The following is a 24,773-nucleotide window of genomic DNA, read 5'->3' as shown; positions in this document are numbered from 1 at the left end:
CTTTCAGGCAAAGCTGGCCGCTTGGGGTCGAAATGGATAACCAATCAAACAGCACCTAAAAGGGTGTGTTTCTGCCCCCCCCCCAATAAAAGTGTACATATTCACTCAAAAAGGCATATGAAGACGTGGCATAAATAAAAAAAAATCCATGATTGTTGACGGTTGACTTGTCATGGAAGACATAAACACTACTTCTAAGAGGCTTGGACATTATACCTTAATAAGCTCTTTGAGGCGATCAATGATGTAAAATCTCCTTCCACTGTCATACTTTGCAATATCTCCATGTATTGGAACTATAACAGCTGACACATTTATTGTGTATTATTTTATCTCTCTAAAAAAAAAAATCCATATTGTTAAAAGGTATAAAATCCAAAATAATTTTATATCTCTAAAAAAAATCCATGATTGTTGACGGTTGATTTGTCATGGAAGACATAAACGCCACTTCTAAGAGGCTTGGACATTATACCTTAATAAGCTCTTTGAGGCGATCAACGATGTAAAATCTCTTTCCACTGTCATATTTTGCAATGTCTCCAGTGTGAAGCCACCCTTCCTCATCAATCATGTTTGCAGTTGCTTCCTTGTTTTTATAGTATCCTTTCATCACCTGCAAAAATAAATAAAATTTGCTAGTACTCTCTTTTCATTGTTGTCAAATTAGCGTATTTCGCTTACTAATATGAGTTTTTATGAGAGACTGTAGGTTCTGGCAGTCATACAATCAGCTTTAGTAGATAAGGCAAAACCCAAAAAGCTGGATGCATTTCCCGAAAAATATTTTGTATTTTGTGTTGGGCGTACCAAAACTTATATCTAATATTTGAGGCTGGTATCTAATAGAAATCGTATGTTCTTTTTTTTTCATGTATTTGGCAATCATTGGACTTTATAAACTTATTTTTTGCTTCAGTTTGGCCTACAAATTTAATGGTCAGATCTTTATTCTCCTTTTTTCCACTAGCCTGAAAAAAAAACAACTGACGGTTACTAAGATAAACATATTTTTAACAAGGGACGTCTAATTATGTTTCATAATTTTTTATTTATAAGTCTTATTGCCATGTTTACAACACAAACTTGAAATCAGGTAAGAAGTTAACTATTGGCTCTGAATGACGAAATTTAATAATCGTATCCTCTAGACCTTTCAGCCAGTTTCAAGAAATTGGTTGAAAGTTAAACATGGAATTTCGTTCAAGTAGCTTAAACAATCTTCATCCTTACAGGAGAAGACAAGAGTCAATCTGTTTGTCTGGTGATGACAGCCCTTTAGACTTGTCTGTGAATACAAGAGAGATAAATCGATTTCGACTTAGTAAGTTGAAATTACATCGAAGCTCTTCGCAGTATTCTCACTATAGATCCTCATCTCCAACCACTCCGGAGCCTCTCTCTCTACATAACTCTCCAAGGATATTATCGAGAGAAAGTTCAGCAGAATCTCTTTTTGAGAACGGTGTTACAGGAGTCAGTTTGTCTTGCCCTGTTACACCAACTAAGGTACCAAGTTGAGTTTTACATAGCAGAATTTAGCTAAAAATACAATTTGACTAAACATAAAAAAAAATTTCCTCCTAGCATACTTACTTAGCTTTTGTACCAATTTAGTACTGAAGAGTGATACTAGGTAACACATATGTAAACTCTTTTTTAGATTTTGGATTTCACTTTGGAATCCTATTGCATACTCTGCTCTGGAGTGAGCAACTACTTAACAGTTGAATTCTAATTCCACTTGAAAAATGGAAGATGGTATACACCAATTTTACTTCACATTCATATCACTTGCTGAGTGGTTTGCACTTGTAAAAGAACTTTCAGAAATTCTTATATTTACTCCCACTGAAGATCCTAATCTCCAACAGTTTCACGACTTCTGTTACTAAGTCCTGACATGTCAAATCACAAATAAACATTTCCTGACACCACGAATAGATAAGACCTAATGTTTCTCTTGGGGAAACGTTCTATTGGCCCTGTCTACATTTACATTTAAAGCCCATAGAGACATACTTATAAATGGCTTCCCTCGTCTGCCATGGATAAAAAAGTTTCCTGGCCCGTTTTTTACTTAAATTGGCCCAATACATTGTTTTTTTTTGTACATTAAGTTCTTCGTCGCCTTAGGACTTCCAGCTCTAATATTCAGATGCTTCACGTGCAAGGAGTTTCCTTTAAAGAAATAAAGCTTTTTCCCCTTTTCGGAGGAAGCATTTTTTTCTTATTGCTTTGGGCTTCTTGTTGTCCAAGGACTTAAGGGCTTATGTCTTGATTTGATCTGAAAAAAAAGTTTTTGACCATTTTCGGGATGCTCTATATTAATTTTTTTTTTATGCCAAGAAAAATTTTTCCCGAGAATTCCCCGAAAAGTATCCCGGCTCTTGGCCCGGGACTTTCGGTTACAAGTTTTCGACTGGTCAGGAAAAACAAAGCATCCCACTAGCACCCTTTAGCACCCCTTCTCTTCCAAAACAAGAATTTGTCTTCCTCTTAGCCAAGGTAACGACCCTTGAAAGTTCAAGTCAATCAGAACAAATGTTTGCTCTTTTTTGGCCATAGTTTTGAGGGTTCCCGTGCCTCCAAACTATAATTTTTCTTGAACGTCAGGGTTCACTTGGCTAGGGACTTATAGTTTTAAATTCAAGATGTTGAAAAAAAAAGTTGATTGATCCTCTTAGGGTTTAAATTTTTTTATCCATTTCCTATTGCCATCAAATGATCCCCTCTCAAGTTTCAGTGACTATTCCTTTACGAAAAGGGAGGGGAAAAAAATAAACAAAGAAAATACCACATAGAACGTACATGGCTCTTTACTAAGGCAATGCTAAGGCGTTGCCTCTGAAAATCTGACACAAAGGAGTTACAACTTTTTATGAAGATAACACAGCCAAGCATACTACAAGGATGGAGGAAAGGTCTTTGTCTCCCCCTGACTTCCGGATTTGAAAAATGCTCTTTATGTTTTGAAAAATCACCTATAACCTCCATTCGTACCAATATTACCTACCTCGCCCCGCTCAGGATAGTCATATACGTGGTGGAAATGAGACAGCTACGTTCACGACCACGTCAGATGAATTTAGTTTCAAACAGTTCGTGGTAACGAACTAGTCCTACCCATCAAAAGTTACGAGCCTGACAAAATTCGCCTTATTTTAGAAAATATGGGGAAACACTCCCTAAGAGTCATAAAATTTTAACGAAAATCACACCATCAGATTCAGCATATCAGAAAACCCTACTATAGAAGTTGCAAGCTCCTATCTACAAAAATTTTGAATTTTGTTTTGCCAGCAAACAGATCACGGATACATTTTTTTCCAGGGATGATCGTATCAACCCAGTGGTCCTAGAATGTCGCGAGAGGGCTCATTCTAACTAAAATTAAAAGTTCTTATGCCTTTTTTAAGTGACCAGAAAAACTGGAGGGCACCTAGGCCCCTTCCCACGCTCATTATATTCCCAAAGTCACCGGATCAAAATTTTGAGCTGGCCATTTTGTTCAGTGTAGTTGAAAAACGTAATAATCATGTCCTTCGGGACAACTTAATCCCCCACAGTCCCCAGTAGAGGGGCTGCAAGTTACAAACATAGACCTTTTTCGGTCTATCTAAAGGGGGGACTTTTTAACATTAAGGGTGAGGCGGAGTCAGGGGTTACGTCGGAGAATCTTTCCGTGGAAGAATTTATTAAGAGGGAAGAAAATTTCCCTGAAGGGGCAGCAGGATTTACTAGCATTATTAAAAAAAAAACATTGAGAAAATAAATAAAAAAAAGTTTTCTTTCAGCTGGAAGTAACGAGCAGCATTAAAACTTAAAACGAACAGAAATTATTACGTATATAAGGGGGTTCGTCTCCTCCACAATACCTCACTCCTTACGCTAAAGTATTTTTAGTAGCTTCAACTATTTATTCTACATCCTTTGTGATTCAGGGGTCATTCTTAAGGAATGGGGATAAAATTCAAGCTTTAGTGTAAGGAGCGAGGTATTGACGAGGGGGCGAACCCTCTCATATACGTAATAAAAATATACAAGAATAGAAGTTCGTTACGTAAGTTAATTCGTAAGTTACGTATATTTATTACTAATAAAAACGGTCGTAAACAAATAAAAAGTTCTAGTCACCTTTTTAAGTAGCCAAAAATTAAAGTGCAACTAGGCCTCCCCCTTTTCTTATCATACCACTTCTCAGTTCTTTATTGTTTTAAAAATTAGAGTTGTGAGAAAGAGTCAAACCTTAGCGTAAAGAACGAGGTGTTGAGAAGGGGATGACCCCTTTCATATACGGAATAATTTCTGTTCGTTTTAAGTTTGAATGTTGCTCCTTACTCGCAGTTAAAAAAGACTCGTTTTTTTTATTTAATAACTATAAGAAACTAGATTTTGCTCTAATCTGAATTCAAATGGGGCAAAGACTATTCGCATCTAAAACCAATAATTCAAGGGATGTTTCTAAAATTATAAAACCAATAATTCAAAAATTAAATAAAACCAATAATTCAAAAAACCAATAAAGCCATTCATAATTCTAAAACCAATAATTCAACCTCGCTTAGGCGAGGTTTATTATATTGTGGATGTTTTGGTTAATATTTGAAATATATCCGCCGAGATTTTATTTCATTGTGTAAGGTGTTGATAAAGTTATCTTGGTGATTACATAATCATACTAATGAAACGGTTTACGGAATTTTAAAATAAAGATTACATGATTCAATTGCCCAACCCTTTTGAAATATTTTGTACTCTTTAAATTTTTCTCTTGAATGTTTGGGCAAGATTAAAAGAAAAGTGTAAAAAATAAGACGAAGTAAAAACTCAAATGTGCAGTTAAATTGAAAATCCAACCAAAAGAAATATTTCGCAAGACCATTCAAAAGAAATGTTTGCCATACGGGCGTGCGAGATATTTTATGAAGGGGTAATCCAACAAAGAATATATTGCATAGAAAAGACATATAATGCTTGAAAATAATGTTGTCGCAACCAAACTTACGAAAATAGGGAATAGCGGGCGAATTATATGAGGCCTGTAGAAAGATGAGGGAGAAATAATAAAAACTGAGACGTATTTTGTCAAGGAGGGAGGGTAATGGAATAATACCTGCCTATATTTTTACAAGAAATACATTAAAAATGAATAGCTCATCGCTTAGTGAAATAGCCACAAATAAACACAGATTTTTCGAAATTCTACTGGATTGATTTTGGTTTGAATAAACTTTAACAGGTGACTGGCATGTAGTAGGCACATTAAAAAAAAAAACTCCTGACATGTAGAACTAGAGTTAGCTTTTCAATACTCTGTTTGGATCTTTGGATCAAAAAATCCAAAGATATTAAGGTTTGTTGACCTGTGTCCATGTATAACCTTAGATTTCCTCTACAGTTCATTCTATCATAACCTTTTAATTCAAACATAGGTCATAAGTAAGATTTTAAGAATATATAACCTGGTTCACCTGAATTTAATTATAACTGTTTGAACCAAGGGCATATGTTAATTCTGAAAAAAAAATACTATTTCATTTTGCTAGATTTCATTGTCAAACCAAACACCAACTGTATTATTGTTGTTGCTTTGTTGCGCTGTGATATACCCGAGAGAACCTAATTTGCAACACTTATTTTTGTTTCATTGCTATGTGAGTTTTTTTGTCGGTTTCTTTTCCATTTCTTTAATGTTTTATTAATTTTGTCTAGTTTGTTGTTTTGTTCTGCTGATAAGGGCTTCCGGTCATGAAGACAAAGTATTCAGAATTTTCATTGCTTATAGTGTGCTTTTTTGTTTTTTGTCCACTATCTTGTTTTAAAATATTACATCGGTTTTTCTATATTTACAATAGCATGATATCCATACACAAAGGATACCAGTGGGATCACTGGTAAAGGTTAAGACCAAGGATAAATTTCAAGGAGACTCTGATAAAGTCTGAGAGCAATCATACTTAACCTTAACCTTACTTAACCTTAACAATATACTTAACCTTAACAATCATAAATACTTGCTTACCTTATTTCTAATGGCGCATCGCTTCACTTTACTCCTCCCTGATAGCTACATATACAGTACACTTTGTATATTCCCAAGATATTTTACATTAGCAGTACTTTTTTTTCGCCGCTTGAGCAGCGTTTCCAGATGCAAAATGTTAGTGTTCGCCGATGCCTATTGTAAAATATGTGGGTTTTCTTTTTAAGTAAGGTCCGTTTGAAGAATGATACACAACGATGGATTATTTTAGAAAAGTAAATTTAGTTTCAGGAAGTACATACTTCGCTTTATTTAACGGCATAGTTGCCAAGTTTGTTCAGACACTTATCAGACCTCTGAACTAATTTTAAAGTGATCTCTTCTTAAAAACTTGCCACCTGCTCCGATAACCAAGATTCTAATGCTGTTTTTACGTCGTCGTCGTCATTGTAACGGTTGCCACTGAGGTGTTGCTTGAGGCGGAGTAACAGAATGGTAATCACTCGGCGCAAGATCAGGACTGTATGATGGGTGGTATAGAGCTTCCCGGCCAAAACTGTCCAAGAAATTGCGTGTCTGACCTGCAGTGTGAGGTCTTGCATCGTCATAAGAAGGACCATTCCCTTTGTCAGCAGGCCAAGTTGTTTTTCTTTTTTTTTTTTTTTTTTTTTTTTTTTTTTTTTCACTTCGGAGCTTTCTAAGGGTTTGGCAGATCGCTTTTGCATTGATAGTGTGGTTCCTCGTTGCATGAAGTCGACCAATGAAACCCCATTCCTATTCTACGACACCAACACCATGATTTTGCGCTGGGAGAGACTCTGTTTGGCGGTCAAATTTACAGGGGTGTGTGTGTGTTTCCGTTCCGTGTTTTGTTGCCTCGATTTGGGCGTGATATGCGAAAGCCTTGTATCATGTCCGGTTAAACCGGTTGCCACCTCTGTGGCCGCCGTTACAATGACAACGACGTAAAAACCGCAGTGAACTCTTGGTAATTGAAACCGGTGGCAAGTTTTTATGAAGAGGTCACTTTGAATTAGTTGAGAGGTATGATAAGTGTTCGAAAAAAAACTTGGCAACTATGCCGAAAATGGAGTAAAGTATGTACTTTCCAAAAATAAATTTACTTTTTTGAATCAATCTTTCATTGTGTGCTTATGTTCAAACGGAACTTACTATATATATAAAAAAAAAAAAAGAAAAAAAAAAAAAAAAAGCCTGTCGTAAAATGGGAAAATAAAAAGCAGGCTGTATATTCATCCTTTAGTGGATGGGGGGTCAAGTGAAGCGATTCACCTCTAGGAACAAGATGAATAAGTATTTATGGTTTTTTAAAGTAGTTTTCAATAGGCCCTTTACAGGATCATTATTTACTAAAACCATTGTGCTAGGAAAACATGAATTTATCACGTAGATGTTAGAAAACTGAGAACACATCTTCCTTGATATGCTGTCTTTATCTGCTTCCCTCAAGAACAAAAATAAAAAATTACCAATATTAAAAAATCACTTCGTATAAAGTTTAATTATTACCAATAATAAAGCAGAAAGGGAGATATTGAATTTGTTTTATTTATTGGATTCCGCAGGGTATCAGGAATTGCAAGTTACTACCCCGACTCATGACACCTTTACGTCCCAAAATTAGTAAGCTGTATCCCAATTTTATATCCTAGACAACCATAACCTGGTTACTGAAGATCCAATTTTAGTGGGAAGGACTCTTGACTAAATTGGAGTTCAAAGTATTGACAATACGCAATTCAAAATTACGGCCTGTGTCGAATACTTAGACATGTTGAATTCTTGTGTGCTGCTCTTCGGTCATAAGAAACAGCAGATTTGCAACATCTAGGAGGACATACGACCAGTGTCAACTGGCATAAAAAAAAAATGATGGATAGCCTAGGAAATGCAAAAAAAGTAAAAAAGAGGAAAGAGGAAAAAATCAACAGTGACAAATAGCGTACACCAATAATATTTGTAGCTTTTGATTATAAGTTTTAGTTCATTTTTTTCAACTATTCATGCTGGTAAAATTGTAAATATGGACGAAAAAGTTAATGACCTGTCACTAAGAAATAGTTCTTGATCGTGGGACATTCCAAAAGTCCTATAATAGAAATGGATTCTGTCCTTCGATATGTGTTTCACCCCTAGTGTGGCAACATTGTTCGTTTGTGATCTAAGTGAAACAGATCCACTTTGTGATTATCATTCATTGTTGTAAGCCGCTTCTAAAAAATTATTGTTATTGCAAATCGGTCAGACAATTGTAAGCAGATCGAGTGAAGGTTTGACAGGCAAATAGACGATTCAACATCAGCACTTAACTTCAGGAGCCTTAATCTCGCCAAATTCCTTCTTCATATTTTGCTCACTTGAATGCAGAACCCTTCTTCATGGCATGAAACCGGGACTACAAATACGCTTTGACGCCCTTGATCTCAGTGTTCTTGCGATTTCTGGCCTTAAAGAATCATTAAAGTTGATTTAAATGCAATGGCAGTCAGTATAAATCTTGGTTCAATTGTAGCAAGGCTATTTTCAAATATCTACTTCCAGGAGGTCTTCAGTGCTTTGGAGAAATTAGAGCCGCATCTTGCCGGAGATCTTCGAAGAAGGGTCGAAAGCTTATCGTCATGAGTAGCACTCTGTTTTAGACAGGTTGTTTGGTGCCAGGGAATATATGGGGTTGTTAGGGGACAATAGTATGTGAGATGGGGCAATAGTAAGTTAGATCCTTAGATAAAGATGAATATGCCAGGAAGGCTTAGAATGGATAGATACTTAGGTCGGAAACGGTTAAAAGCAAGGCATGGGACTACTGATGGGTCTTAAATTTTCCAATCTAATTGCTTATTAAAAATAGCCAATTTTTATATTACTAGCTTCTTTCTAAAAGGTATATTAATATGCATTCTGTTCCTTCAGGATCGAAAACCGTTTGAGGATTTCCGGAGAGTTATTGCAGCAAAACGAAGAGTTCAAGAGCAGTCGAAACTGGTTGACAATGTATTGCTATCACCGTTGAAAGTGGACAAATCTATAAGCCATGGCTTGTCTTTAAATAGGTCCATATCTATGTCATGTGATGCATTAGTAACAGAAACTGGAGGTTTGTATCCCCCTTTATTTTTATTACTATTGATAAAGTATTGTCGTCGTCAGGGAAAGTGGAAATATATAAGCCACGGTTTATTTTTAACAAGGTTGTGTGGTGCTTTAGAAACAGAATCAAAAGAAGTACTATCATCGCTGATGAAAGTGGGCATATTTATAAGCCATGGTTTACTTTTAAATTCGTCTATCTGTGTGCTATGAGATGTTTCAGTGACAGAATCAGAAGGGTAGTATCATCCTTAAAAAATGGGAAGTACCTAGTGATTCTAAGAAAACCATAATTAAAACCCTTTATAAGAAAGACGATAAGAGTGAGTGTAGCAATCACAGAGGCATACTTACTCTGTATGTATGAAACATACTTTGTTTGCATGAAACATACTTTGAAACATACTACAAGAAACATACTTTGTTTACTGATGATACTTACAAGACTAAGAGACTCTGTAAATACATTTTTAAGTGAAGCACAGCGTAGTTTTAGGAAAATGAGAAGATACATCGACCTAAAGTTTCTGGTTTAGGCTAATAAAGGAGGAGTGTCTGAATCACAATATAAATACGCACCATATTCAGCTGATAGAAAAGTTTCGGCGAAGAATTTAGTGAAATTTTTCCGATCTTTTTATGGTATACCCGATAGATAAAATAAAATGATTACTGTTTTTTGTTGCTTACTGTTGCTATTACTGTTGCTATTGCTTTTGTTAAGATAGGTAGTTGATTCGGTACGAAACCAGGATTTAAGTACCGTTGCTTCATATCCCCATTTAGATGGATTATATTGATGAAACTGGTCGTAAAGATCACACCGAAGACAAGGAGAACATGGACCATTAGAGCCATGAAGCCATTCATCTGGACCTAAACAAAAAACAGGTCGTCCCCGGGAAGATTTTGGAAGACACAAAAAGGTTCCAAACAGTTTTTTAAAATACCCGAAACGTAATTTTATAATTTACTTTTACTGTTTGGTTAGACGCAGATAGTACTTATAGTTATTACCTTACTAAGTTTCGAATTTGAGTGAAAATACTTTTAACTAGGCAGTTTTTTTTAAATCAACTCACTTTTTAATTTTCACTTAAAAGGGACCAGGAGGCGGTGCGTTCAAGAGGTGTATTTTAAGCATCCGGGTAAGGATTTTGTCGATGGAGATTTCAACAATACATTGTTTATGCTTCCACCCCTATCCACTCTGGAATTGATATTAAAAGTCTCATGATACCATATGCCACCTCACGATGGCTTTGCCATGACGAATTTGTAATTAGCCATTTAAATATAAGTATTAAATTTTAAATGAGGTCTCAGAAAGCTTTCGGCACTATTTTGGTAGCCTGCTAGTGCTGGAGAAATACAAGTAATATAAAAAAAAGATATCATTATTTCCGGATGATATCACTATTTATCAAAATTTCCAAAAAACCATTTTCGTAATTACTTTTTTAATGTTGAAGTAATCATAAATATCATGTTTTATTCCAAATCAAAGTTAAAAAGATTCTGTTCTTAGTTTTTTTTTCAAATTTTTTTTTTGTGGGGGCTGGGAAGAAGACGATACAAGAGCGAAAGTTTCAAGCCTCCCGTCAAAGGTCCTCAACCATGGAGATTATAATCGTTCCTTTTTTTATACTTCCCCGCCTTTCAACTCTAGAAAAGATGCCCAAAAGTGCAATTTTTGGCGCTACATGACACTTTATAATGATGTTTTCAAGACAAACTAGTAAAAAAAAAAACGCAGTTATAACCAAGAGCTCCAAAATGAGCTATCAAACATCTCTCTATGATGTCGCGGTAGTCTAGTGGTTCTGCTAGTCAGCGGGCGAAATATGAGACTTACTATTGGAGCTGGGAGGGGGATTATACATGAAAGAATATTATAACCAGTTAGAGGTTCCCGACCGTGTAGATTTTAATTGTATCCTATCGTGTTCGCCAATCTTTCCACTAGAGAAACGGCATTAAAAAGTGTCCTTTTGGTGCCAAATGGTAAGTACAGATGACGCTATCAGGACAAATCAAACTATAAGTGAGAAGCGACCCAGCTCAATAGTAACTGAAACTATAAATAACAGAATTTTGATACCAATAGATACATGAAAAGAATTGAATTTTTATGCTCATTCCAAAGACATGAGTATTATCAAGTTTAGTCTTACCCATCAAAAGTTACGATCCTGAGAATTTTGCCTTATTTTCGAAAAAAGGGAGAAGCGGTCCCTAAAAGTCATTGAATCTTAATGAAAACATTTAGCGTACCAGAGAACCCTGATGTAGAGGTTTCGAGCTCCCATCTCCAAAAATGAGGAAATTTGTATTTTTTTTTACCAGAAGAAAGATCAAGGATGCGTATTTTTTTTTCTAGGGGTCATCGCTTCGACCCACAGGTCCTAGAATATCACGAGAGGACTCAATCGTGTATATTTAATCACGGATGTGTGTTATATGCAAGGTTATCAAAATGTCACTATTTAGAGGGAGAGAGAATGGGGACCCGAAAATACGCGTCTCCAATCAGCCTAAAAATTTTGACGCTAGTAGGCCTATATAAACTTGGAAGTGCCTCATAGTGAAGTAACGAGGTAAATAAAAAAAACAGTATATTTGATACAGTTATTAAATTATCGTATCTGTAACGTTTTGGGAACCATTCTGAGGATAAAGATACAGGTTTAAGGGAGTGGTCCCAGATAGAGGAAACTTGAAAGTTTAAGGGAAAGGGTGCAAAATGATATGTATCTCCTAAATAGTAGCCTGTTGGAAAGGAAGTTATATCTTGAAAGGAAGTTATATATCAGCAAGCTATTGGGTCAAACGAACTCTTATGCTCAGAAAAATAAACTGGAAAAAATTGTGTCTCCCGAAGAGGGGCACAAACAGCTGTTTTCCAATCATAGACATATTTATAGATGCACTCGACATAGCTCTAAGAAGCACTGAAACGGAGCTGTTTACGAGGTGTATAAAAATTGCACAAACTACGAGTCATTTACGCTGTAAAACAAACCAGTGAAAAGGGGAACAAAAGGATGCTGATGCCGCGTTGTGCTGCAGTAAACTAGTTCCAACTCGTTCTATCTTCTGATGAGAGAGTTTGGGGGTGTGTTCGGAAAGAGGATACACCCATATTTTCAGCTTCTTCGAATGTCCAAATTTGATTACAAGATTCTGGTGGCGGTTTTGGAGTGACTCTAGTCCCAGTAATTCAAGGGCCTTTTCGTAGTAAACATAGCTTTCACCCATCATAGTTTCGCAAGCACGTATTTGTATGGCCTCAATATATTGGCTAAGCCCGGAGCTTAACTGGACGCTTGGGCCCCAAGCTTGACACGGGTGTTCTAGTACAAGCAGAACTTAAGTTGTGCTGGCCAGTTTCAGTGGCTTCCCACTGAAATCAAACCTTTTAATTATAACAAGCGATTGCAGGGCAGCATACCCTTTGCAGACTAGCTCGTTCACATGTCTGTTGGGTCTGCAGCCAGTTGAGAAAGTAACACTAATTATATTTTCACTGATCACAGGCTGGAAGAGGGGCTGGCTCTTGGTTCAATCAGCAAGGACTCGTAATAAATTTTTCCACTCATTCGCTTGACTTTGAAAGTTTTTCATCATTCCAAATCAAAAGACTCGGGGCAAGCAAAAACGCTTTATTCACTTCTCCACTACACTTGAAAATAGTATTCATAAGTTTCTTGTCCATATAAACACCTAATTTGGTTGTATTTATTCATGTTGTCCGAAATGGTTCTGCAAATTTGTTGTCTCTGAGAAGCTTTTAACTTTAGTGCTAGAAGACAGGGCCAGGTAGACTTCAACGAATCAAAAATGTTTTGAAAATTGGTTGTATCGATGGGGACCTCGATAGAAAAAAAACAAAAAAACTATGAAAACAATTGTGCATTGATACCTGAGGCTCAAAACAGGCCAAATTTTGTTTTACTTCCAATTAGCAAAAAACTTACTGGGTATAAACACTGGGAAGAATGAACTACAGAAGAAAACAGAGTGAGTTACATTGATCGTAAAAAAAAATGGACCGAATATCATTTTTTTTTTCACAGGGCGTTTCAGAGTAAGTAGACTAGACCATGAGGACCTTGGCCAGGACAATAAACTTTGGAAGAAAAGTGTGCGAATGTCAATTCATGGCGCAAAAAATTCGTATTTATTCAAACTGATCAACATTCAAATTTCAGGCCATGCAGATTGCCTCTAGTAGACTTTCAGAACTAAGTCAAGCTTATTTACGACTAAAAATTAAGGAGGAACGTTTCATTTTACTCACCAGTGATGTCCAATTTTTCTTTATTCTAAGAAAACCAAACAGAGCTATATTTAGTCACATATGACTTTGACATACATTTATTGAAACGAATAAACAGTCACAACCAGGCTTAAATGTTAGTTATTTTTATCGGAAACTAGCTGTTAGGGTGGCGCTTCGCGCCACCCCGACACCTAGTTGGAGGGGGCGCTTCGCCCCCCCCCAAGCCCCCCCCGCGCGCATAAGTCATTACGCGCCATTGTAGTTGTGTCCCTGTGTACCACCTATGAATATAGATAGATTTATATATGTGTTTTGAACTACGTAAAACTTGCGAATATACAACATTCTTGGCTTTCCCATTGTCTGTGCATATACAAAGCCTTATGTACTTATAATGACGTCATACGCAAACGCTGTTTTTATAAACAAACAAACATAGATAGATAGATAGATAGATACAATACAAATTAATTGCGTAAAACTTGCGAATATACAACATTCTTCGCTGACCAATTGTCGCTGCATATAAATAGATTTTCAGGTTTACCGACCCTCGAACATGCAACGTACAATTGTCCATGGGGAAAAAAATCAGGATTAAGATCTATACCACATTTTTATAATGATTGACCTTGAGCTTTGTTGGTGGTGATTGCAAATGCTAATCGAATTGGGAATTGCAATCTTTTAAACTGAAAAGGCAGATCCGTTGGAATCATGGGAATGCGAGGAATAAGAGCAGCCTCACTCTCAAAAGGCCCTGTCAAGATTGTGGCCTCTATTACGTTTTCCATTGTTTTTTTTACGGCAAGTCGCGTACCATTGCAAAGCTTTGGTGGGTCTATATTACGTAACAATATTATTGGTACGTCTATTTTTAGTTGTAGCACGTGTGGTGGAAACCCTGAAAGATCCACGGAATTTAAAAATTCAGATGGATAATTAACCGCCTCATTTGGTTCCAAAACTGTGTCGACTGACTTGTAAAGGACTGCCTGGTCTCGAATCTTGGTCAAAACAATATTGTTGATTTCGTGGACGTCTATATTTTTGGGTGCAAGAATCACTCTTTCACTTATTCATTTATTATTTTTATAATTGTTTAGAATATTCGGAAATACTTTTTCAATCAATTCATTTTTGGACGTCACTAAATTACAGAATTCAGCAGGTAGTCTGAAATTGAGTCTACTGGGAGCTTTCCGTTTCCAATTGCCAGCAATTGATCTGAAAATGTTTGACCAGAGTCATCGTTTTGCAATCGGACAAGCATATTTGTAGTTAATTTTAATGTTTTTACGTGTGCCCATAAATTAGAATTTTTCAGGCAAGCATTCATTTCGTCTGCAGGGGTTGATCTAGGTATTATAGGTAATGTTTGCCTTAAATCTCCCGCAAGCAATATTAATGTGCTGCCAAAGGGTTTCGAATTCCCTCGCAAATCTTTCAAACATTGATCCAGAGCCTCGAGCGATTTTTTGTGTGCCATTGTGCACTCGTCCCAAATAATAAGTTTGCATTGCTGCAATACTTTACCCATCCCAGATGATTTGGAAATGTTGCACGTGGGAGTTTCTGTAGAATGCAAATTCAGAGGCAATTTCAAAGCGGAATGAGCAGTTCTTCCACCGGGCAGCAGCGTTGCGGCTATTCTGGACGACGCAATTGCCAACGCTATATCAGTTTTTGATCGAATTGATGCCAGAATCAATTTTATCACAAACGTTTTATCAGTACCTCCTGGGGCATCCAAAAATAAAATTTCTCCAACGTTGTTATCGACACAATGCATTATCGTATCATAAATGTCTTTTTGTTCCGACGTTAACTTGGAAATGTTATTTTGTACATACGACAATAGATCACTCGTACTGTAACTTTGTTCAAGATCCAATTCTACACATGTCGAAACAGCAGCGGTACGATTAGGTGAAGGCATTCCCAAATCCTGAAGAGGTTTGTTTGCCATACATACGCACAAATCTTCTATAATAACTAAAGTGTAGTTATAAATTTCTGATGTAAAATCAAAAGTCATATCTGACGTCTCTAACCTTTTTCGATGGAGTATATCTTCGGACATTTTCGATTTATATTTTTCCCATAACTCTGAAGGAGCTGAAGGAGAGCAAGTTGTTAGTATGATTCCAAACAATGCACGAATCTGACTTGGAGTTGACGTTTCGCACGCGTCGTTGATGCAGTTATCCCAGCGTTGGTCATTCTCATCAACTGGTCATTTAATATAATCATCGACTGGGCTGTACCTGAATGCCAGGCGATAATTTTCAGGTTGCTCTTGTGATTCCTCGGCGCGCTTTCTTTTCTTACTTTCTCTATCAGCCGCAAGCCTGTTTTCTTGCTGTTCTTGTTATTCCTCGGCACGCATTCTTTTTTCACTTTCTCTTTTAGCAGCAAGTGTGGTTTCGCATTACTCTGGTAGTTACTCGACACGCCTTCGTTGACGGAAATTGCACATTCCTAATCTGGCATTATCTCTTGAAGCCGCAAGCCTGTTTTCACGTTGCTCTTGTGATTCCTTGGCACGCTTTCTGTTCTTACTTTCTCTATCAGCCACAAGCCTCTTTTCTTTCTGTTCTTGTGATTCCTCGGCAAGCTTTCTTTTCTTACTTTCTCTATCAGCAGCAATTTTCTTGGCATAGACTCTTTGAGCAGCTTCCTCGGCTGTTGCCATTGTAGGTTCTTCAGTCATTTTACAATTAAACATTTTTCCGACCACGATCTTCTTAGAATTAAAAATTTGTCTTTGAACGAATGTCTTAAATACCTTTAATGACGTCATCGTCATAACAAACATGACGAGAACTAACTTCATGACGACATGATGACATGATGTCACTCGACAGACATAACACACAGACAACTTATTTTTATATATATAGATATATTATTAAATATCGTTATTAATATATGTTATTCATTATTACATATACTTAAATATATTATCAAATATCAGAACAGAGATAACACGAGATTGAAAAGAAGTGTGTTTTTAATGAAATGTTGGATTAAGATACATGTGTATTGAACGGTGTCTGCAGGATGGGGGTCCGGATGGCTTCAGCCCAATAGAAAATCAAAATGACGCAGATTCGTAATCTATCATATGGACAGAAATTCCTTTTCTGTCCAGTTGAAGTTCTGTAATAAAGCTTATTGCATATTTTTGCTATTAAACATTTTTGTTATTGCTTTTTTTCGAAAGTTTTGGGTAAATATCCGAGTTTTGTTCAAAATTGAAATTAGAATGCAAAATTGGAATTTTTAAGCAGATAACCCAAAAAACTTCTATTAATACCCTGTTAATTAGAAAAAAAAACGAAAAGAAAGGAATTAGTCTTAAAAACGTTTCGAATAAAAAGACATCTTCATTGAAAAGTGGAGAGCCTTTTTAAAACCAAAAACGAGTAGAAATGTTTTCGAGGTATTCTTTTACGAACTGGAAGTTTTTTTTGTCCTTAATAGTATGTTGCTGTATCAATGGACTTTTAGATGTTTGACTCTACATTTTCATCGAAGCGTGTAACGACGGAGACCAACATATAAAATTTAAATCAAACCAGATTTAAATTTTAATCCACAATTTTAATGCCTGAAAGATTCATAGCCCGGTAAAAGGTTCTATGGATTTCCAATCTCCTATTTCAGTCGAATAGCTTGCAGAGGCGCCAAATTCAATAAATTTATGGGGGAGCAAGGAACTTTTTTTTCTAATGAATACAGAAAATGCTATTTTTCAAAATCTAGTGGTGGTGATTTTGTCTTTTTCGGTTCTTTTTCAATAAAAATAATGATAAATATATTTTTCAAAATCTAGAAGTACAACCAAATCTAGGAGGAAGGGTGAAATTGTCCCACCATTGTCCCCTGCCCCCCGAATTTATATCGCTAGTAACTTGAGAAATCTTGAGTTTCACTCCACTCAAAGCCTCGATGTTGCCCTAGAACAAAAAAAGAAGTAATGTTAAATTTGCAAATCTAAGAAGTTTTGAATTGTTCCAGGGTAAAATTTCTATAAGCTTCAGAATGCTTGTGGTTAGAAAGCACGATCTAGTTTTTCTTTTAAATCACTTAGAGTTTTAGCATAATTTTTCACTAGCCAACTTGCAATACCCCAACGGAAAGAAAATACATTTTGGGATCGTATCAAATAGTTTTTTTTTGCATCTCTTGTATTCTATTTAAGGAAAATTAAAACTTCATGGGAGGGAGTAACGAATGAATGTTTGAACAGATTGGGGAAAGAAGGAATGTTTACAGTTGTATCGGCCTCAGATGGTTTGGTCTTGCGAGAGTTATTAGCAGCAGTAGCATACATTTCTAAGGTATTTGACTCGATCGTATTTTCTTTTACACATCTGGGTGAGCCAAGCGCCCAATGTTGCAAAATAAATACATCACTTTTGCACAACAACGCAGAACTACATCAGGACTGGAGCTTCGAAAAGGATGAGGAATGATCTCCTCTGAGTTTTGGTTTCATGCGGATTCGTGTTGCAATGAGTTATTAGCAGCTGTAGTAAAGTTTTCAAAGGTTTTTGATTCTAACATTTCTTTTACAGATCTGGAAGAACCAAGTGTCCATCTTTATCAAAGAACTACGTCACTCATGCAAGCTAATTCTCGTAGTGTGCAATTACCTGAAGATCTTTGGGATAGTCTAATTTCCCAAAGCGAATCTGAAAACTTACAAGGTAAGAAAATAAAACTTTAGTCGAGTCTATTCAAATAATGCACATTCTCTTCTAAAACCTAATCACCCAAGAGAACCTTTCCAAGAATGAACAAGAGAAGCTAATTACACAATAGATGGAACATTTAAGCTCAACTATTTCTTGACACACTGATCCCTTATTTTTTTTTCAAACCATCCTCCTTCTCTCTATTTTTATATTGTAGATATATGGCGAACATTATGTGTATCAACTTATATTTTCGCAGAACAAAGAAATTAATTTTGTTCGGTAACCATCTGGGAATATACACACTCAGGTGCATTTGCATTTTGTTTGAAGGAGGAGGTGGGCTTAGTTTTCCAATTTTTTTTTTTAAGAATTTGGAAGCAATTTTAGAATTGATTAAGAAAATAAGAACAATGGTTAGTCCAGTAAACCAATTCTACTGCTACTACTACCACTAACAACTCACCACAGCACCAAGCCACCTAAGGCCAACACAGCTCTGCACGCTTTTCCTCCATCCCAACCAATTCAAAACCTCCCTCTTTACACCCTCCCAGGAAGTTCCCATTTCCTTTAAATCTTTCTTTATTTCCCCAGACGAGGACGACCTGCTTTCCGATTAGCCCTAGATGGTTGGTCGAAAAGTACAATTTTCGGTAATCTGCTATTCTTCATCCGCAGAACGTGGCCTAGCAATTTCAACCTCTCAATTCATTTTTCGTTTTTGTGGTAACCTAAGGATACGAAGCCAACAGCTAAGAAAGAGACTATTATGTGTCGGCCTCTCACAGCGGAAGGAAAAAGAGGGTTCTCTAGATGGTGCATAGGCAAAAACTGGGCTCACCTGTATAGACTATCTGATGTGAATCAGATGATAGAATTTTTCAACTCTGAAATGGCCAATGCCTACCATTCTTTTTTCAAGAGAAACTTGTAAAACGATCTTCTGCTGACAAACCATAGGTCACACCCGAGATCAAGAAACTTATTAGAAAGCGCAACAGATTGCACAAGTCAGGAAACCGAGAGCACTGGAAGAAAATGAGGAATATCGTTGTGAACGAATGTAAGAAAGCAGAAAAGGCCTATGGTGAAAAGCTATCCAAAATAATTAACTCAGACTCCCATACGTTTCATAAGACAATTCGAGAATTAACAAGCCCTCAACGCTCCACGACTTTCCACATAAGGACGGAAGAGGGAATGCACGTCACTGCAAATGATCTAAATGAGTGGTTCTCAGAAATTTGCAGATCTAACCCGAGAGCTGAAACAAGAACTTTTTGCCTCGATGTTGCTGAAATTCCAGTAATACTGCCTCTAGATGTCTTCAAGGTCCTAGAAAAAATTTCTACACGTAAGTCAACCCACCCGGCGGATCCGCCACCAACTCTGTTCAAAGAAATCCATTTACTTATCAGAACCCATTGCTTGTATCATTAACCAGTCCCTGATCACAAGAACGTTTCCAGAGCCACTGAAGGAGGCGGTAGTTATCTCTGTCCCAAAAGTCATGAGCCCCAAAGAACTGGGCGATCTGCGACCAATTTCTCTAACTCCATTATTATCAAAATCGTATGAAACTTTCTTAAACAAATGGCTACTACAAGGACTCAGCGAAATAATAGACCCCCAATAAAACGGCTTCCAACAGGGGTGTAGTACAAGCCACTACCTTTTAAAAATTTCTGAAACAATGGTAACTCACCTTGAAACTAATGAGGCATTTGTTGAATTTCTGCAGGCAGATGTCAGGAAGACTTTTGATACCTCTAGCCATGAGGAAATATTAGAATGCATGAAAAGTTGTCATCCTTTTTTAATCAAGATAGTTGAAAGTTTCCTATCTGAACGAAAACAGAAGACCAAATACAAAAGAGAGCTGTCAAATACGACGACCCTAACATATGGTATGCCTCAGGGAACTAAGCTAGGCCCTACCCTATTCTTGTTACTTTGCAACATGATAGCTACTTGGCACAAAGATCGCGCAAAGTTTGCAGACGACTTAACAATGATAGTGCTACAGAAGCAGAACGAAATCTTAGACCTGCAGGAAATGGTAACGAGACTGGAACGAGATTTTTCAGCAAAAAAACTCACGATAAATAAAACGAAATCAGAAATAATGAGGATTTTATTTTTAAAGCATAGGGTACCAGATTTACCTGAAGCGGGTATACCAATAGTTAAGAAAATGAGAATTCTGGGTATCATTTTTAACGATAGATTGACATGGGACGACCATATAAATCCTTTAATTTCCCATTTTATCCCTCTGCTAAGGTCTTTGGCAAAATTACGCCGGTTTAATCTAAGCAAAGATGCAATGCTTACTTACTACAAAACTCAGATGAGTCCAATTTTAGAATATGCATGCCCAGTTTGGCACGCTGGTCTCACAAAAGATCAAACCAACAAACTTGAGGGAATACAAAAGCGTGCATTGCGAGTGATTTTGGGGGATACGCTGTTACCTTACGAAGAATGTCCTGTTCTGTCAGGTCTAACAACGCTTGAAACAAGGAGGCACGAACATCTAATGGGCTTCGGACATGGCCTTCTCTCATTACAGAACCATCGCGATATCCTAACACCGAATAATGCACAAAACAAACACAACACACGGCACAGCAACAAGCTACAGCCATACAACCCCGGGGCAGCACAGCGATACAGGAAATCATTCCGACAATATTTCACCACTCATTTTAATTTATAGTTTTATATATTGCGATTATTTATTTTGATATTCCGCAATAAATTATTTGTCATTGTCATTGTCATTTAAATACGACTTGAACCATTCAAGCTTCGTACTTCGAATCCCAAGCGTGGACATCCTGTTTAACAAAACTTCGAAATCAACAGTGTCGAACGCTTTTCTTAAATCTACAAAAATTGTCATAGGAATAAGTCCTTCTTTGAGTGTACCATTTATAAGATTCATCATGTGATGTAATGCATCAGAGGTTGAGTGTCCTCTAAGGAATCCAAACTGGCTTTCAGAAAGCATACCGAGTCCCTCTAGGTAACTGAAGAGGCGTTTATGTGCAGTTTTTTCATATAGTGTTGATAAAATTGATAAAAGCAATATTGGTCTATAGTTCGTTCGGTCTTTTCTGCATTCTTCTTTGTGAAGGGGCATTACTTTTGATTGCTTGAGCTCACTAGGAAACTTTCCAGTTTCAAAAGACAAGTTAATGAAGAATAGAAGGCATGGAATGACATAATTCATTCTGCTTTTCACAGCTCTTAGGTTCAGACCGTCTGTCCCAGCTGCTTTAGATTTCAGATCTTAGACTATTTTCGTCAGTTCACTCTCATCCCACTTATGAATTTCAAATGTGTGTCTTTCGCCTTATCCAAAAGAAAATCACTTTTAGCTTGAACATCTCTCTTAATGTCACTTCCAATTTCTGAGAAAAACTTACCAAATTCATCCGCTATTAACTGACCATCGGATATTTCATGATCTTCGACCAGTAGATTCTTTCATTATAGCCCTAAAAAGCGGTATTGAACCATTTTTTTCGTACAGCCTACTGGTTGAAATGCGGTCTGTCACCCGGGTACCCAGAACATAACGTAGACAATATCTTTGGAAAACCTCTAGTAAATCTTCATCCACTTTTCGGAGCGCCCATGCTTCAGAGCCACATTTGACTTCTGCAAACACTGCACCTTCCAATATTCTAATCTTGGTTTGCAGACATATCTTCCTGTACTTCCAAAAACTTTTAGCTGTGAAAAAACACCCTGAGCCTTGGCTATACTACTTTTAACACCTTCACTGTTCCCACCGTCTTTACTAATAATACAACCAAAGCAAGTGAAGATGCCCACCTAATCATTCTTTTCGTAACCCAACGTCACCTTTTCATCGTCCCTTATTCCTAGCCTTAGAGACTTAGTCTTCTTAACATTAATTTTCAAACCTATTCTGGCACCCTGAACTCGCAAAACCTCTAAAAGTTCATTCATTTTGCTCACACTTTCATCTAGGAAATAAGCAAATCTCCCGAGCAGAAATGTCCCTTTTGAGAAGATGAAAAGGGGGGGGACCTCGAAATTTGTGCAAAGTACAACAACAAAGTACAAGCACATCATTGACTGTTATGCGTTAATTTTACTGGTATGCGGACTGTTTTTGCATACGGGTGTATAAATCTCAAATACAGCTACTAAGCATTGCTATTGTCATTAATATTTCAAATAAATAAAAGTAATACATGTAACTCTATAAAAACCTTTTTACACTTTATGTTACAGGTATCTAGCTTTGCGTTCTTTTTTCGTGAAGTAACATTTTTGAATACTATGGAAATATAGTTTTTATTTTAATAAAACATTAAAAACACAGAAATGTTAATATTTAAATTAGTTTTCATCCATAACTAATTTTTTTCATCTTTTCAGATACCACAGAAGGTTCAGCAGCATCAAGCTCATTGTCGAGAGACAGTCCTAAGCTCGGAAGACTTGATTCAATAAACTCAGAAAATAATGTCTCCAGTCAGTCCCACGTAAGGTCATTAAAAGTGAAATTCAATGGGTGCTACACCTTCCACGACGACCCAGGTGGAACCACCGAGGTAACTGAGACGTTACGTTCAGGCTTCAATAAATGCCCTAGTCTCTCACCGTTGAGAGTAAAGAGTTTATTGACAGCGGAAGAGAGGCATCAAGAAAAGCGAAAAAGAAACAATGAAGCAGCAAAAAAATCAAGAAAAAATAGAAGATACAGAGAATTAGCAATTATTGAACGCTTAGAATTGCTTGAAGAAGAAAATAGGCAACTTAAACTCAAGTTTGCAGAAGCGGAAAGGAGACTAGAAACTTCAGAGCACAACGACGAGAATTGACGAAAAACGACGAAAATTGACGATTATATTGTGATTTTAAAACAAAAGGCCGATATTAAACTGAATTTCATGAAATTGAAATAATATCCGCTTCATCTGAGAAGTTATTTTTTGAAAAGTTGTGCAAGCACCAGCCTTGAGATCAACCCATCTAATGGATATTTTACAATGGTGAAATAAATGTCAAATGGTGATTGGCGAAGGGTTTCCTCCTCATCCTTGGAAAAACTCTGAATATGAATTTGAAAACGAAAAGTTTGTACATAAAGAAGAAGTTTTCCCAAACAGATGCAAAGACACATTAAAACCTAAGGTGAATAGAACTTATCCTATAATATGTAGACCATATTTATTATAATCTGTTACGATTCAAGAATGCACCAAAACTGTTTCATTGAGTGAATGGACATATCGTTGTGGGATTGTGGAAGCCTGATTTGGAAGGTAATGGCACTTGCTAAATAAGAAAAAAACTAACAAACGGAAGATGAAGAAAGTTATAGAGTCAATAAAAAACATGAAGATGTTGGCTGTAAATATTTGTAGTATAGATATAGATAGAAAATATAGATAGAATCAAAGTTTGTAAAGGATTGTTATTTATTCTGGAATTCTAGTAGACACAACTTGTTTGGGATACAAAAAAGAAATATATCTTCAAAAAGTACTTGCAGAAATTTTATCTCCTGTAATCGTCAGTTATGACAGTTAATTTTCTTAAAATCACCCCCTAATTTCGCAAACCCCATTCCTCCCAAAATCTCTGTTACATGCATTGCACTACTTGGGGTGACAATAACTAATGATTTGAAGTGGGGCGTCCATGTTCAAATCGTCCTCAAATAAGCTTTCCCTTCGGTTTCCGTTCTAAAATTTTTGATTCTATTTTCTTGCCCGCCCCCCCATAAGGATCTTCTCCACCCTTATTGTTCTTTTAATCGGCGAATACTGGAGTTTGCTTGTCCAGTGTGGCATTTCGGTCTTTCTGCAGAGCTTATTTATAAGACTGAAAATGTCCAAAAACAAACACTTAGAATCATAAATGGTGAAGGGAAGGTTTCATATCATTATCTACTAGGTAAGTTCAAGCTCAACACTTTGGCCGAGAGAACGAACCTCCTGTTCCTTCGTTTCCGTACCAAAACCCTGTCTGTTCCACGATTAGACTCCGCCATCCTCGAATCCTACCTTCCTGCACGCAACAGACGATCCCGTATAAAACCCCAAAAAGTTCCCAAACTTACTCTCATCCCCACTAAACATGAAAGATACCGCAAGAGTTTTGTTTCGAGTTTTGTTGAGTTGTACAACTCAAGCCAGGAAAACCAGTCACTAGTTTTATTACTATTTATTTATTTTTTCTTTTTGACTTTTTAACTAAGCTTTGACTCATCTTTTTTTTTTTTGTATTTCGTTTGGATTATGTTTGACGTGAAGGTAAAATTTTTTCGATATGACATACATATATATATATATATATATATATATATATATATATATATATATATATATATATATATGTATATATATATATATATATATATATATATATATATATATATATATATATATATATATATATATATAACTTATACTTATTGATATACACGACAGCCTGTCGATGGATTATTCTTTATGGTTGATTGTATATGGCATGCTGTTTGACCTATGTGATTGTATGGATGAGTAGGGTTAAGACCTCATTCAAGTGCTGATCTATATTGATCACTAATGTAGGAAAATAGTCTTCCTTTTCTCCTTCTGTCTTCTTTTTTTTCTTTTTTCTTAATGTGTTTGTTCTGTTGCATTGGTGATTTCTCTTTTCATTA

The 24,773-nt window shown here is 36.5% G+C and overlaps 2 protein-coding genes across 2 annotated transcripts in view; one reads left to right on the top strand and one right to left on the bottom strand.

The window, feature by feature from the left end:
* LOC136029917 (uncharacterized) overlaps window positions 1-24,773 on the bottom strand; it is a 71,399-nt gene that overhangs the window by 7,701 nt on the left and 38,925 nt on the right. Inside the window, exon 8 of the mRNA XM_065708443.1 lies at window positions 476-616. Within this exon, the coding sequence (XP_065564515.1) occupies window positions 476-616 (141 nt within the window). The remainder of the gene's footprint in view (window positions 1-475; window positions 617-24,773) is intronic.
* On the top strand, window positions 1,192-23,013 carry LOC136029847 (uncharacterized). The gene is made up of 4 exons (XM_065708299.1): window positions 1,192-1,509; window positions 8,918-9,101; window positions 17,960-18,091; window positions 22,499-23,013. Exons 1-4 carry the CDS (start codon window positions 1,192-1,194, stop codon window positions 22,942-22,944), a joined length of 1,080 nt encoding a protein of 359 aa, XP_065564371.1. The 3' UTR covers window positions 22,945-23,013.

The sequence above is a fragment of the Artemia franciscana genome, chromosome 8 (assembly GCF_032884065.1).
Source record: "Artemia franciscana chromosome 8, ASM3288406v1, whole genome shotgun sequence".
Lineage (NCBI taxonomy): Eukaryota > Metazoa > Arthropoda > Branchiopoda > Anostraca > Artemiidae > Artemia > Artemia franciscana.
This window is presented reverse-complemented; position numbering and strand designations above follow the sequence as displayed.

Bases quoted from the DNA above. Each gene is read 5' to 3' on its own strand.
- LOC136029847 (XM_065708299.1), top strand. From the start codon at position 1,192: ATGGAATTTCGTTCAAGTAGCTTAAACAATCTTCATCCTTACAGGAGA. The intron at 9,102-17,959 runs GTTTGTATCCCC...TTTCTTTTACAG, and splicing joins ATTAGTAACAGAAACTGGAG to ATCTGGAAGAACCAAGTGTC. The intron at 18,092-22,498 runs GTAAGAAAATAA...TCATCTTTTCAG, and splicing joins CGAATCTGAAAACTTACAAG to ATACCACAGAAGGTTCAGCA.